The sequence below is a fragment of the Chlamydotis macqueenii genome, chromosome 20 (assembly GCF_036417535.1).
Source record: "Chlamydotis macqueenii isolate bChlMac1 chromosome 20, bChlMac1.mat, whole genome shotgun sequence".
NCBI classification, from domain to species: domain Eukaryota; kingdom Metazoa; phylum Chordata; class Aves; order Otidiformes; family Otididae; genus Chlamydotis; species Chlamydotis macqueenii.
This window is the reverse complement of record NC_141575.1, coordinates 7,458,801-7,474,311: the sequence shown is the minus strand read 5'-3', so window position 1 is coordinate 7,474,311 and position 15,511 is coordinate 7,458,801. Positions and strand designations below refer to the sequence as shown.

General features: G+C 36.9%; 1 protein-coding gene across 5 annotated transcripts in view; it reads right to left on the bottom strand.

The window, feature by feature from the left end:
• Positions 1–15,511, bottom strand: part of CDK5RAP2 (CDK5 regulatory subunit associated protein 2) — a 78,675-nt gene that overhangs the window by 40,777 nt on the left and 22,387 nt on the right. For all 5 annotated transcript variants that reach the window (XM_086763512.1, XM_086763511.1, XM_086763514.1 and 2 more), the window contains 6 exons: positions 13,919–14,089; positions 12,923–13,096; positions 6,422–6,519; positions 3,364–3,494; positions 1,654–1,769; positions 48–176 (listed from right to left, as the gene is read on the bottom strand). In XM_086763512.1, the coding sequence (XP_086619638.1) occupies positions 48–176; positions 1,654–1,769; positions 3,364–3,494; positions 6,422–6,519; positions 12,923–13,096; positions 13,919–14,089 (819 nt within the window). The remainder of the gene's footprint in view (positions 1–47; positions 177–1,653; positions 1,770–3,363; positions 3,495–6,421; positions 6,520–12,922; positions 13,097–13,918; positions 14,090–15,511) is intronic.

Below are 15,511 nucleotides of genomic sequence, written 5' to 3'. Positions count from 1 at the left end.
TATTAGATGTGAGAGTCAGATTCTCTACTTTAACACAGAAAACCTACCTCACTGTGGTTTAGTATTTTTAGTGCTTCCTTCCCTTGAGAATCTGTTGTACAAAGTCCAAGCTGTTTTTTCTTAAGTTCTTGATTAAGTGACTGCAGATCCTTAACCATCAAGATAAGGTCAGTAACCTAAAAAACCACAGAAAGAACAAGCAAAACCAGTAATGTCCATACTAGCATTAAAACAAATGAACATGTATAAATCTCCAGCTAAATCTAAACTGCAGAGTTGGAAAGCCTGGCCTTCTACATCTGCTCATGAAGCAATCTCACTACATATGAAAAATATGATGATGTATTTGTGAGTTAGCGTTCAAGAAATCTTAACTTGTAAGACTGTAGTTTCCAGCCATGCTATTAAGTTGAAATATCACGTTTCACAACTCAGTAGCAAGAAGAAACCTGAGGGCACCTCACACCAACAGGCTGATTTGACAAAAAAAAAAAAAAAAAAAAAAAAATTTTAGTTCAAGGGAAACCAGCATTACAGGGAAATAGTAGCATTCAGAAACAATCTGTTCCTCTATCTCCAACACCCTTTATAAGCCACTGTCCTGCTGAGTAGTTTCACAGATACAAAATCTGAATGGACAGACTCTTGACCAGACACTATCGTCACAGACTCATGTCGAATATCAAGAAGGCAATGCTTGCAGAAGTGAAATATTTTTATTAGACCAATTAACATATTTGGAAAAAACAGATCAGCTTTCAGGCATACAAACCCCTTCTCAGGTAAGAAATGGTTTATAAGTGTCCTTATAATGAGTGTCCCTGAACCTACGGAAGGGAGTAGGTTCAGAGAGAAAAGTGGTATAACCCCAGAGTGGGACTGGGACAATGTAGGGCTTTTTTTGTCAACACCTCTTCAGTGTAAGGCAAACTTCTTTCCTCCAGATTACCCACCTCCAGTTTTTGAACACCTGCCTACAATTCAGCTGGCCATGAGAAATATAAAACTGCACTTATATTGACTTCCAAATGACCACATTCAAAATAATTCCTTGTCATAAATTGGTGCGTGGATCAGAAGTCACTGCACAGGATAAGGAGTCAGTTCTGAACCACGATACTAGTTTATTGTATGATAATAGTCATTACCTTTAATCTCTGAATTTCAGTTCTCCTTACGTAGAATGGAGACAATGTGAACTTAGCGCAGGGTTGTTTTACAACGTGTTGTATTTACCAAAAGATCTGCAAATCCTGGAATGGAGTGTGCTATACAGAGGAACAGACACCACTATGATCTTCGTGATTAATAAAAGTGCATGAAATGCATGTTGTAGGATACTTAATGCAAAAACTTTTCTTTGGAGTTGGTATGCTTTACGATTACTGAAATACGGCATTGAGTCGGAAACGTGAATTCAGTATCTAACTATCACAAAATCTTTGCAGCAGGCTTCCTATCTTTCAGCTGATTCTGAAGCTCACATGGTGTAACAAAGACTAAATAGTCCATAAAAGCTGGATCATGAACCACAGAGACGAGAACTTCAGATCCCAACTGTACCTAAACAAACCTTTTTGTGAGAGATGCACAAACTATAAACAAAGCAGAATTAAGCCATTAGAAACAGTAAATAGCAGAAAAGATCAAGACCTTTTTCTTAAGTTCTTCAAGAGACAGATGGTCCATCTGTAGGCTTAAATGATCTTGCTCTCCCAAACAGATACTCATGTAAGATGTTTGATCTCCACAGAAAGACAGTGTTTCATCTGTCAAAATAACGAAGGACAGGAACTATTTCAGAAACTCTATTTGCAGGAAAACACAGCATAAAATGCAAAGACAAGACTTTTCAAGTAAGAACCTACTAGTAAGTCTGTGGGAGGCCAATTAAAATGTTTCATCCCCCAAAATAAGCTTTCTGTTTAATTGAACAAATTTTGTCCTCATATTTTTTTGTGTTTCTGACACATAGACATGCTGTATTTTCTGTGGTTATCAGCATGAGTTGTGTATGTAATTCTCAATTATAAATTTGCATATTTAGCATTAAAATTATAAATCATTTTTAGGAAGGATAAGCAAGGCATGAATAGTTATTCTGTTTTAACTATATTTTTATGAACATAAACTCAAGGTCTCAAGGCAAAAAGCTGTGTTAGATGAAGTTATTTATTTTCTTTCGGGTCAAAAAATTGCATTAATTGAATTGAAAATAGTTACTTATTCATTTCCTCTATAACTGCAGGAATGATTTGTTATGTTTCAATAAACACCTGTTCATTTACAATATAGATGACAGTTAATTCTATAAATATATCTCACTAGATAGGGAGAAAGCATATCTAAATTAGGACAAAGAAGAGCCATCCAAATCCTACTGCCAGCTCTGACACTGATCCCATGGCTGCCGCAAGGACCCAAAGCTTCACAAATTATTACTAATTTTCAGAGCCTTCATTCCTAGCAGCCTCACCCTCAACACAACTGCTCTTGAGAACCCAGGAGTATCCACAAGACCTTTTGACCTACCCTACTTGTTCATTATCTCAGTTCTTTTGAGGTTGGAAACTCTGAAATGGCAGAAGCTTACCTTTTGTCACTTATCATAGCTGTCAAGAAAATGATGCTAAAATTAAAAGTGTAAGTTTAAAGTGAACAGGCTTTACTGATATTTATATATCCCCTATGGAATAAAACAGATACATCTGTACATACGCAGTAAACTATATTTAACAATGTCTACTTACATTATTCTTTTCTATTACCTAAGTATATACTAAAAACACCCCCAAAGAAGTACGATAAAAAAGCTAGAAGATAAGTTTTATATAAAAGCTCTACTATTTCTGAATTACAAAATAAAAAAAAAAAACCTCTGGCTATTTTTTCTGGCTCCAGAAATACTACTTTTGTTAGGAGGAGTCTAGCCATTTCCTGAGACAAGTTCTCTACTAAAGTATTGTGAAAAAAAATTGCATTCCACAGTCAGAAAGCGATCCCAGGGCCACAGATTTATTCAAAGCCAGGAATCTCTGACTCCTGCAGAAAACAGAAAAGTCTACGGGTACAAAACAGTAGGCAGCCTGAAATGATCACTGCAGTAGAATTGCCATAGAATTACTAACATTTGCTGCACGGAAAGAGAAAAGCTGTCCCTCTGCCTATGCCCTGATTGCTCAAAGACAATCTGTTACAAATCCGCCAAGTAATTTTCAGAATAGAAAGGCGAAAAGAGGTTTTTCACACCTTTTTCTTCTCTCAAATGTTTCTTATCCATCTCAGCAAACTGAGTGTAATAAAACCAGTTTTATTTTGTACAAGAACATCAAGAAAAGGGATGGGCTACACATGTATACAGACCTTGTCGGTTTTTCATGTCCTTTATCTGATCTTCTAAGACCTTCTGCAGATTCCGATTAGCTAAAACGTCGTCTTCTAGTTGTTTTCGCAACATGAAAATGTTGTTTAGCTCTGTTTGCAAGCTATTTATACTACAAAAAGGGGAAAAAAAAAATACTCAATTCAAAACATTCTGTTGTGCATCTCAGTGTGTTTTATACATCCGGGTTTCCACAACAAGCCCATTTCGCATCAGCCATCACTGGTTTTATTACACAGATACATTATTTTGATGCATAAGAATAAACAAATCCCTACATAGAAAGATGAGACTAAACCTCTACACGTACATTCTTTTCTTGCTGTTTTGAGCTAAAAAATGACATGTATAGTCTACCAGCCAATTTATGTGTAATTATTTTTAAGGAAAATCAAAATTAATAACTTCTGAAGAGTATGCCAGAAAAATATCATTATCACATAATACTGATAGCTCTGTGTATTCCATTCTACAGTGACCATGGAAACTTTGTTCTCTCGCTACAGAACTGTACTATACAATCTAATGCTCCATTTAAGAAAAAAAAAAAAAAAAATTGTGTTTTGTTGAAAATACGGCCGAGACATAACTAATGTTTTATTTCATCATTTATCTGATAGTCTGCAAAAAGACTTTTCAAGGTCTAAATTTTCTCAATTATCTCCATGGGGTGTAAATGCCAAAACTTACAAATGATAATTTGTCAACGTGAATTAATTCTCTAAGCAGTTTTCTTCCAAGCTGGCCACTGAAGCTCTTACGTTAGCATCAGTCACTGTCCCTCAGGCCTCACGGTGTCAGGACCTCTAGCTATCCTCTGCTAGGATCTTCCCCATATCCTTCAACAACATTGCCAAGGTACTTCTGATTAGATCATAAAAAGAATTAAGTACACTAAAAACATAAATTGTCATAAAATGAAATAAATTGGATTTAATAACAAATCAATTACAAGGTGTTACTGAATTCATTCTGTTATTTACTTTCACATTTACTTCACTCAGAATCTCAGTGTCTTAAGATAAAGTAAGCTGCTGTAGAATTTCCAATCCACTGCACTAAATGCCACAGAATTTCGGAATTTAAAAAAAAAAATAATTTAAATCCCTCTTACAGGAGACGATACAGGAACATACAGCACATCATACTTTTGCATGAGAATAACAGCATATCGTAGAAACGCATTAGCTCAAAGACAGCATGTAGGAAAAGACTCTCAGTCTGTCTTTTGGTAAGTGTGCTGGTGTCAGTCCTTCCTGCACAAGAAACTGTTGCTTTCACCAATTCTCCCTCACTCAAGACTGTTTTTGAAGAGAGAGCTCTTAAATGCTCAGAAAAAAATTAAGAATAAAGACAAACCAACACATTACTAGAAGCTAACCAAGAACATTTTCTCCTTTTCATGAGCTGAAGTTTTTATAAGAAATAGCATTGATTCTCTGCTTGGAGAGACAAGAAATGTCTTCATCCTGACATCCTGTAGCTTCTTTTGAAAAATAACCATCCAGGTTGCTTAAAATAAATAATGCCTAAAAGTAGATATGTCAGCAAGAAAACAGATGCATGCCTAAAATCTGTGTCACTGCTGATGGCAATTACACAAACAAGGAAGCTGAATTTATCTGCAGGGTTTATCGGCTCCCCAGAACTTTGGGGGTTCAAGTCCTCCTTGATGAGATTTACAGCACATCCCAGCCCACAAAACTACAAGGAGCAGAAATGAGAAGACCTGCCCTCTGCTTCCACCTCTGTTGTTGAATCATTGCGCAACCTCTGCAAATCACTGCATAACATGCACTGCTCTGTGCATCCTGTAACTCCAGATCAAGAAAACTGAAGTAATGAACCTGCTCCTGATAGCACAGAAGTTAATTGTAAAACTCCTATTACCCTAATAATTATAACTACAGTTATAATTTTCCTTATTTGAAAAATATTCCAAGAAAAACTAGTATCGGAGCCATGTCACTTTGTTGTCATTACTATGGAGTGTTGACAGTCAACCCACCCACAGAACATACTTCAATAGCAGGTCACACCCTCCATGTGCAAACTGGCTTCTTCCTTCATTTGATGATTGTTCAACAGAGAAGTCACAAAAGCCATCGCTCTTTTCCCAGAGAAAAGAAATAATCTCCATAATCTGACTTCTGTCACTATTTCTAATGAAAAAGATTCTAGTATCTGAAAGAGCTTCTGAGCTGTGGCCAGGTTCAAGATGGCATTACTGTTAATGCACTGAATTCAAATACCAGATCTCATCTGCTTTACTGCTACTCACTTTATGGTTTCCTAACTACAGTAGTCTATAAATCACCTGCAAAATACAAACACACATTCCCACAGCGTTGGCAGGTATGAGCCATTGCCTTCAGGCAGGAAGAGTCAGGAGCTAGCACTCAAATGCTGCCAATACCTAATTAAGATATTTGTAATTATAACAGTAATTTTTTTAAAAAACATTTGAATTTATTTTACCTAAAGGCTAAGAATTTTCTTTATTTTATCATAACATCTCCTCCACAACTGCCAAGCAAGAACACAATACAAAGTAGGCCACAGATTTCTTTCTAAAATGTTGTATTCTTTGATTTTAAAAGGTTAAAAACCACTCCTGCTACACTTCTGAATGCTTTATATTGAAAACATATATGCAAACTTCAAGTATTGTGTTTTGTTTAATCTTCTTCAAAAATCTTACTGGCTTATATTCTCTGTCAGTAAGATTCTCACAGTGCCACTTTTTAAAAGACACATAGCTCCTGAAAATCTAGCTGCTTACCTTGGAACCTAAATTGACACCTAGCTCATCAGAGAGTCCAGTCCAAACAGAAACATTTTCAGAAACATTTACGTAATTTAGATAATACAGTCTCACTTACAAATATATTTATTTTTTCAAGGAGGCTACTACAGCTAGTTTATGCCTTATGAACAATTAGCTAGTACAAAATCATCACCAAATTGCACCTTTTTTCACAGCTTCTGACTTTTGCCTTTTGAGTTTAGATCAGCCACCAAAATAGAACTAGTCCTTACCTATCCGATTCTTTGAAGGTCTTCACTAGCGTAGAATAAATATTTTGTTCCTTTCTTAAAGCAAGGATCAGCTTTTCATATTCGGCTTCTTTATTTTCCTAAATTAAAACAAGAACATACTGAGCTTACAATGTTATTTTTAAGTTTGCATGTCTACAACTGCTTGTGCATGTGTTCTGAAGAAACCATGAAAGAATCCAGAAATCCAAATTTCCTGAACAGAACTGCCCACCTCCAAAGCCTAATATGAATCCAGAAATTATTCGTGATACTTAAAAACAGTTACTATTAAAGGAGGCAAGTAGTGTTTCACATATCCAAACAGTCGTTCATTTTTATCACAGTATAAAAAGCTTTTTCCCCTGCCCTCAGCATCCTCACTTCCCGGGTTCACAACCACGTAGGAACAACCTGGCAGGCAGCCGCTTCAGAAGGGAAAGAACATTGTCCTAATAGTTCTCGCCGTATTTTGGACAAAACTGGCTTTCTTCGGGGGACAGGTTCTGCAAATTCTGTTCCACTTCTGAACAAAAGGACCGTACCAAGCCGACAAATAAAGGATGAACGTGTCAGACAGACACTCACTGAGTCAGCTTTCTGCACGCTTGGCTGGGTCCCTACGAGCTGCTGCTTTACTTGTGCAAAGAAAAGAAAATTGTTCACCTGCAGTCTTGCTCACAGAAAGTATATTATTTTTAGAATAAATCCAGACTCGTAAGCTACATCCTTAGTAAGGATCCACTAATTCCCCAAGACTTTTTCACTCCAAAACAACCACACAGCCAGTTCAACGGGAGGCAAAAAATGCAGCTTTTTAAAAGGAGTATTTGCTTGTGCTTATTACATCAGCTTTCTCAGAAGATAAAATAACTGAGATCTCTATAGCAAATTTAGGTGTATTAATGTCAGACAGATATTCTGCCTCTGTTTGGGAAGAAGAATAGACCCCGTTGCTTCTCTCAGTTTTCTTTTTCGACTGAAAACTGAAAGGAAGAACACAGAAAGTGCCACAGCTAAGGGGGAATGTTTATGGCTCTAGGATGACAAGATAACTCTGGAGAGCAAGAATGAAAGGTAATTCTATTTTCTCCGTATTACCACTTCAAGAATGGAAACTAAACTCTCAAGAGATAGTAAATCATTAGTGAACAGATCATTAACAAGGAAGAAATCTACGCCCAGGAGTTTTAAGCAGCTGTTATTACTCCAATTGCAATTCCTAAGGAAGGAATTGCAACAAAAATGCAGCTACAGTAGAATCTCGTTAATTCACACTAATGATGCAAAGACTCTGTTAATTTGAAAAATTCAGCATTCTGCAAAGTAAACAGAACAAAAGCAAGGACAACTGTTGTTTACTTTTAATTATTTACACTCATACTTCACAGTATGCTAGCAAATATGGTAAATAATATTTTGCAAATGTAATCAGGTTTTGGTCAGATTACTCTCGTTAAGGTAATCTGCATGTCAAATCTTAGGGCAGAAAGAGCAGCTTCTCCCACCTAACACTGCAGACTCTTTGAAGGAGTGACCTTGCCCTTGTACACGTGCAGGGTGTTCATCTACCGTCATTCCTAAGAGCAGCTGTGTTCTGACAAGTGTTTCTGGGTACTAGAACTGTTAGAATTGTTACACTAAATACTATTCCGCGTGTGAAGTGCAAAACGCTGAGCTTCATATCAAGTTTACTATCAAGATGAGTAGATGAGAGCACACAGCAATCGCTTCTGCTGGCTGAGTACTGAGAAACACAAAGGCAAACAGATGGAGGTGAGTGATCCCGAGTCCATTAATAAAAAAAAATCCCACTAAAAAACCCGTGTCAAAAAGTGCATCTTACAGCGTGAATTAAGAAGTCTCATCAATATGTTGGAATCTCAGCCTCTCGAGAACAGTTACTAAACATAAAATACACAGATTGCAATTTAACTTGGGAAAAAGTTTGATCACTATGACACCGATCAATGACGTAGAAAGCAACAGGAAGAAATAAATCTTTAACTTAATTTAGCCGGTTAACAGTCTGTTAAAAGTTCTAGCTAACTCTTCCATATGTCTGATCTAAGCCTTGCAACTATTACTGAAGACACTACAGAACTATACCCTAATTAAAAGCTCTTTCTGAAGCACTGGCAAAGTAATATCACTCTGAAGAGTTTACGGTACACAAATTAGACAACGATTGCCACCAATTGTCCTGGGTCTGTATTGCTGTATTAACAAAGCAGCGTTATACACAGAACCGTGCTCTGGTTTCCTGGGTTTCTTTTATAAGTCACATGTTAATTTAGCTCTACATTCGCACCAAAATCTCTGTAAGCTCATGAAATCCTCCCAATTCTTTTTTTTTCCCTGCATAACAGGAGACATGAGCTGTTTCTTAATTCAAATGTCACAGACTATACACAAATTATTAAATTCTAAATTCAACTAGCTAGGTAGAGGTTAGCAAAATCCTGAGAAGTCTTCTTGGTTTTTCAGAATCTGTCATGAATAATAACGATAAGAAGATACAGCATGAACATTTTTTTTTTTACATTATTACTGTCATTTCTAAATAAAGCGTAGGAGTGAATTATTCCAATCAAGTCCCCAATGGTACACAAAACATAAGGCAGCCCTGTAACTTAAATAGACCATAATGCTGTGGGAGTTAATGAAACATTAAACCTCTTGACACATGGTGTGAGGGAAAATGTGTTAGAGGAGATAGCTGCAAGACATCCAGGACCATATTGCAGTGAAAGATTTATATTCCCATGAAAGGAGGCAATCTAATACATTAAAGTCTATATTTAAGTCTGAAATACTATTGCTAAGCAGCAGTGGTGCAAAACATAACTTATTTTCATTAAAGGTTTTTCAAATTGTAAGCAATGAAAGTAAAAGGTTTATACCTCCCCAATAAATAACCTTTTGGCAAAGTCACAAGAATATCTGGTTGCCTCACTGAATACTCTCTTCCTTACAACAACCATCGGGATCATTCTGAAATCTCTGAAAGGTTAGAGGATGAAGGACTGAGAGAATGCCATAACCTGCACCTCATCGCTGACGCATCCATCCATCCACCAGGACCGGAATTTGGTAATGTCCTCTAACACTGCAGTAAACTTTATGTATGGTCTATCATAAGTGATACAATCGCTAATAAGATTAAAATTGTTATAGGCCACTGAGCCATCTGTCTAAAGACGAAAATTACTATAGCAAAAGACTTTGTTGGTGACTCTTAGAAACTGTCATCTCAACCACAGAAAAAGTCACAAAGCTGACGGCTTCAATGAACTTACAGCCCTTTTTGGTGATATGTGAGGCAAAACTACATACAGATCTCCAAATACCACTTCATCAGGTTAACCCCTTTAAGATGACTAGATGACCTTTGAAGGTCCCGTCCAACCCTAACCATTCTATGATTCTATGAAATTTCTACCAATATGGAAACCGTAAGACACACCAACCACATCCATTCCCATCACCAGGGCACGCTCAGTGTCACAGGTGAAAAGCATAACGTTTACAGTGTGTGAAGAGATGGATATTGACAAAAAAAAGATTGCTCTTTTCAGCTATAAGCTAATCTCATCAAATCAAAAATTGAACTACCACTCTGTTTGTGTGCTTAGAACATCAATTTCAAGAGACTGAAAGCAACAACTACAATGCACTGATCGCTATTTAACAGACAGGACACTTGTATTAAAAAAAGTCAACTACATCACCTTCCATAATCACAACAATTCAGCAACAATGTGCACACTGCATCAGTATCCAGAGCTAAGACATGTCCGCAGTACTGCGCCAATTGCACCACTTCCAGTTCTCACAACACCCAACTGCAACGCTCCAGCTCCATCAATAACTTCCATCCGTTGACTGTAGTTTCTCCAGCTGCAGCAAACTAGACATCACAACTGTATGCACACAGTATTTGTCAATTCCCTGATGGCACAGTGTTAACTCCCTGAATACAGGAGTAATTATAACCAAAGTCAGCTAATGTGCTGATTGCACAGGAATTAGAGTGTCCTGTGTCTGCAGAAACATCAGATTGGCCTTGCAGTGTATCAGCTAACTGTGTTTCCCGCTCCACTCTCAAGTGGTACATAAGCTCCCCCTCCCAAAAACATACAGCACAGAAGGGCTACATTACAACAAATCCAATAATTTATTTTACGCTTAGAGAAATCAATTTATAATTAAAACTCCTGTCCCCTTACTGCAGTATACTCTGTGTGCAAGTTTACACGTACAACACAATAGAATCCAGCAGCACAGCCCAAGGACTGAGCAAGAGCCACTGTTGTCAATTTTGCTGCTTTTCTCAGTAATAAAGTGAACCACAAAGGTCTAAAACTCTGTGTTAGAAATATATTTACCTAACAAAAAGAGCTTTGTAAGTATAGGAGTACTGGTTGTGAGAAAAGAGCATTAAGCACAAAATCAACTAAAGTCTCTAAAATTATGTGAAGCCCATTGCATTTCTAAATTCCTTGGCTGTAAAATATATTTCATTCTGAGACTCCATAGCTACCAGAGTCAGCAGTTGCATGACTAACCTAATTATCAGTGCCCTTGCACGCTCTCTCTCTAGCCCATGACAGTGGCTCAAGAATCCAAACTCTAATTAGAAACTGTCATTTATCTTCCCTGGTCTGGCCAAGGCACCCAGCAGAGCTTTGGATGTTGGTTGCTTTAAAATTTATCTTTACATTAAAATAAAGTAAAAAGGTATGATGAAAGAGAGAAAGTTCTGCATCTCTCAATTCAGTTTCTTCAACTTTAAAGATCAGTGAGGCTAGAGGAGCTTGGTTTCTGTTCTCTCTGGTGGGGAGGATCCAGCTGTGCGTTTGTTGAGATTTGGTGCAGCACTGTAAAGTCATCAAAGAGTCCAAGGCAGCCAATGAGAGCAGAGCTCCGGGTAATCTGCGTCCAAAAACTTGTGATTAATATGCCAAAGTCAGTTCTTACAGGAGATATCTGACGCAGAGGTTGAGCTGAGAGGACAATGGATTGTGATTAGGTATTGTTCACAATCACGAAGTGAACCAGCAACAGAGAATAGCTTGTGATTAGAAGGTGGGTACTGGGTCATTACCGTGCACGGCTTCGCTTGCCACTGTTCTCTCTCTCAGTTATACACCTGTACTGGAAGTGGGGTGTACAGAGGAAAGTTAGTGTTTGATTTTCATTAATTTTGCATGATTTTCCATCACTCTTAGGTCCCTTCATGACAGAAGTTACGTGCATGCAAAGCAGTTTGTTTTACAGAGGTAGAATTTCTACTCAGCCTTTCACAGACTTTCTTTTCTCTGCATGTATATTCATATATTCTTTGATACACTCTGCACGGGTATCCCGGCAAAGGGCAATGCAGCTCCCTCACTCTAAACTTGTCATACAACCCGTGACTCAACGCATGCTTGCATCTACCTTGTTCAATAGCAGTGTCCACAACACATTAAGCATCACTGCTGTGTTCAGAATGTGACACAAGACATAGCAATCGTGTTTCCTTTGCCATTGGCTCACTTTATTTTAAATGTCCTTGAGAAAATCTCTATGACTGATACATTATTAAAGAAACTAAATAGCTTTCTCCTTCATTAGTACATGCTACTCTAATTCTTTCTACGTTGCCTTACGCTTTTGGAGACGTTAACATACTACACTGCAAACACCACCAACGAAAGACAAGAAATGTACCTTCAAAAACACTGTTCACTAATCTGTACACAATAATAAAAAATGCACTGATAGAATCAGCAAGTGATTCAAAAACTTAACAGTACCTGACCTTCTTCTGTCAGTACAGAAGCTGGGGGTAAAACGGGAAGGAACGAACTCTACGTTTTAAGACTTTGAATTTTAACCTCCGATTTCAGGTACTAACAAGTCTTTTCAATTTATGGCATCCAGTAAAATAATAGGCATATGTTGTCCACCTTTAAAATATAGATATTTATTTCGGTACTATTTCCTTTCTTCTTTGCTTTAAAGTTATTCTTTTCTTGTCCTAGACATATCTTCACTCCTATCTATATTTTCTATATTTTTTTTATCCTCAAACTCCATTTATCTCCTGTGGTCACTAGCTCTATACAATCTTTCCCCTTATCTATCAGAAATACACACACTCTCCTCTGCACCTCTCTTCAGAAACACAGACACCATCCCACTCAGGGAAATACGTCTGCCCTAAGAACCACAAAATCCTTACTTCTTTACGGCAGGCAAAACATTTTACACACTGTCCAAGAGTAGAGTATAGTGATGCCATATAAACTCAGAGTACAATAATACTATGTACTTTCAGGATACCAGATCAACACCACCTCAATCATAAAAATCATGTGACAATTATTAATAAAGCTATTGTTGACAATTTTAATAATACAGAACATTTTATGATGGTACCGATCTGAAGGAAAAACACTCCCCTGCTATATGACGTCAAGGTATTTATCTGCAAATGATTAGTTACAAAAAACTCACCTCTAACTCTCTGACTATCTTGATGATTGACTGTTGAGACTGTGCAGCACATTTTTCCTTTACTAAGCCCTCATTTTTCAGTTCAAGTTCTTCATTGGCTCTTAGAAGGTTCTTGTACTTATTCAGGAGCTCTTGCAATTCTGCCTCCTTTTCTTTAACTGTTCCATCAAGTTTCTAACAAAAGGAAACAATGGAACAGTTTTACAAAATTTACTCTAGTTTAATATTGCAAGAGAGAGAAACAAAGAAAATTTCAGTGAATATCCAAGGATGATCCAGCTCATATTCTTTACATACCTCACAAAAGAAGGGCTCAATGTAACATAACAGAAAAAAACAAAAAAACAAAAAAACAAAAACCAAAACCAGAAGCTTTCCCCAGCTATCCAGTCCTAAGTATTAAAAAAAAACAAAACAAAAAAAAAAACAAACCACCAAAACCAACAAAACCAAGTCACTTGGTCTCCAGGTTAGAGCAACCTCAGCTATTGCTCTTTGCATTGCTAGTTGAATACCATTAGCACTTGCCAGGATTACACTTCCAACTATAAAAACACTGAGCAGGGACCCATTAACATTCACAGAGCTCCCTTCTCACACACATAGGTTTTTTTTTTTTGGAGCCCATTCAAAAAGATAAAATATTTCTGTATCTATACATCTTCCTCAACTTCTCATTTCTGCACAATAAGCTGAAAATCATAAGCACTTCAGGGCTCTTAAAGTATCCTACCACAACTGTGAAAATTCTACATAAGTATTAGTAGAGCTTTCTTCCCATTCTGTCCATGTGCTTCATAAAACCCTAACAAGATATCTTGTTGAATACCACACAGTCTATAAATACGTCTGTTCTGCAAATACAGTATTATAAAAAGTGAAGGTTTATCATCAAAATCAACAGTAATTCCAAATACAAATGGGATTTTGTAATAACTCCTCATACAAAGTCAAATTATAACTTTCCTTTTTTCATTTCAACTTAAGTCTACCTACCTGAAGCAGCAGATCCTTTTGATTGACATTGTCTGTTAGCTGCTTGATAACTAGTTCTTGGCTCTGCAACGTCTGATTGCTCTCACTCAAAAGAATATTGTAATGATGTTCAACTGCTTTTTCTTTCTCAGTCATTTCACCATGTAATTTCTCTAGCTGATTTCTAAGATCCTACAAAAAAAAAAACAAAAAAACAAAAAACCCAACTGAATATTTAGCAAATCAACTTAAAAAAAAGTTTAAGACTAACAACCCACATTATTAGCTTAACTTTCCATTGCTTTAAATTACTCATATCACTGAAAAGTCTAGAGAATGTATTTAAGCCAGTATCTTTCTCATGTCATCAATGAACAAAATCAAAGAAATAAAACTTTTAGAGGAGGTGTCAGTATCGTCTTTAAAAACCTAGGTTGTTGCTGTTTAAATGCCTTTCACACAGAATGACTGGACAACAAGGCTGTTGGGAATATCGTGCACGTAGACGTAGTCGCTGTCAGAATGAACATTCACTTCTGAGTCAATTTACTCCCTTGCTAGAAATAGGAGAAAATTGGTTACGGGTGATTCAGTTTGTCATTTGCTCTTTTTCTCATCACACCATGAAAACTCTTGCACTAACATTGTATTACTAGTTACTTTTGCATCTAACAAAAGGTCAGAAACGCTAAAACATTTCCTTTTGACAAGAACATAAACTTCAAAGGACCATTCAGGTCAGTCTCATGATCAGAAGTTGTGAACAGAACTTGCTCTTGGTTCTGGCTCTGTTAATTACTTCCTGCAGCTCCAAGATCAGTTGCATCATCTCCACATCTTAGATCCCCATCAGAGAAACATATACTTCTTGTCCATTTCGCTTCCAAAACATAGGCACAGCTTGCATGTACACTACCCTCATTTTACAAGCTTTTTCTCTGCCAGAAGATCTAAAGCATTTACTGCATGGATCGTGTGGAAAAAGAGTAGTAGAAACTTGTAACAAAGGAGCTGTTGTCTAAAATTAAGCAGTTAAAACTTTCAAAAGGCTTTAGACTATCTAAACTTCTCTTCAGACCCAAAGAACCCAGTAACACAGCCTACATCTTCAAATAAATGTTTTCCATTTATTCCCATAAAGGGCCCATTTGTAAAACACCATAAGCTCTTTACGTAGTTTGCACATATGGTAGTCACTGGTAAACTTCACACTTACCTCCACTGGGAGTTAAAATTCAATAGTTGTTTTTTATTCTAAGTACAAAGAAATAGTACTAGTGACACGTTAATAGCAATCTCTTTACAAACTGTTTTATGTCCTTTCCTTGACTTAATTACCTTGCTTCATGCAGGTTCACAGCAAATCTTTAACATCATTTTACTGCTTCAGTGTTTTAGTTCTGTTTATTTTGCACATTAAAAACAAATTGTCATTTACAATGCCTTTTGGTTTACCTGTTTAATTTTAGCTTCATTACCAGGGTTCAGCTAAGAAATCCCTAAGAGCTCCCAAAAAACCTCAAATGTTATTCAGTTTTGAAAAATGATTAAGTGTAGACCTTCAGTTCTGCAAACTAATAGTTAATTTTTTCAGAACCGGAAGAACTACCTTCT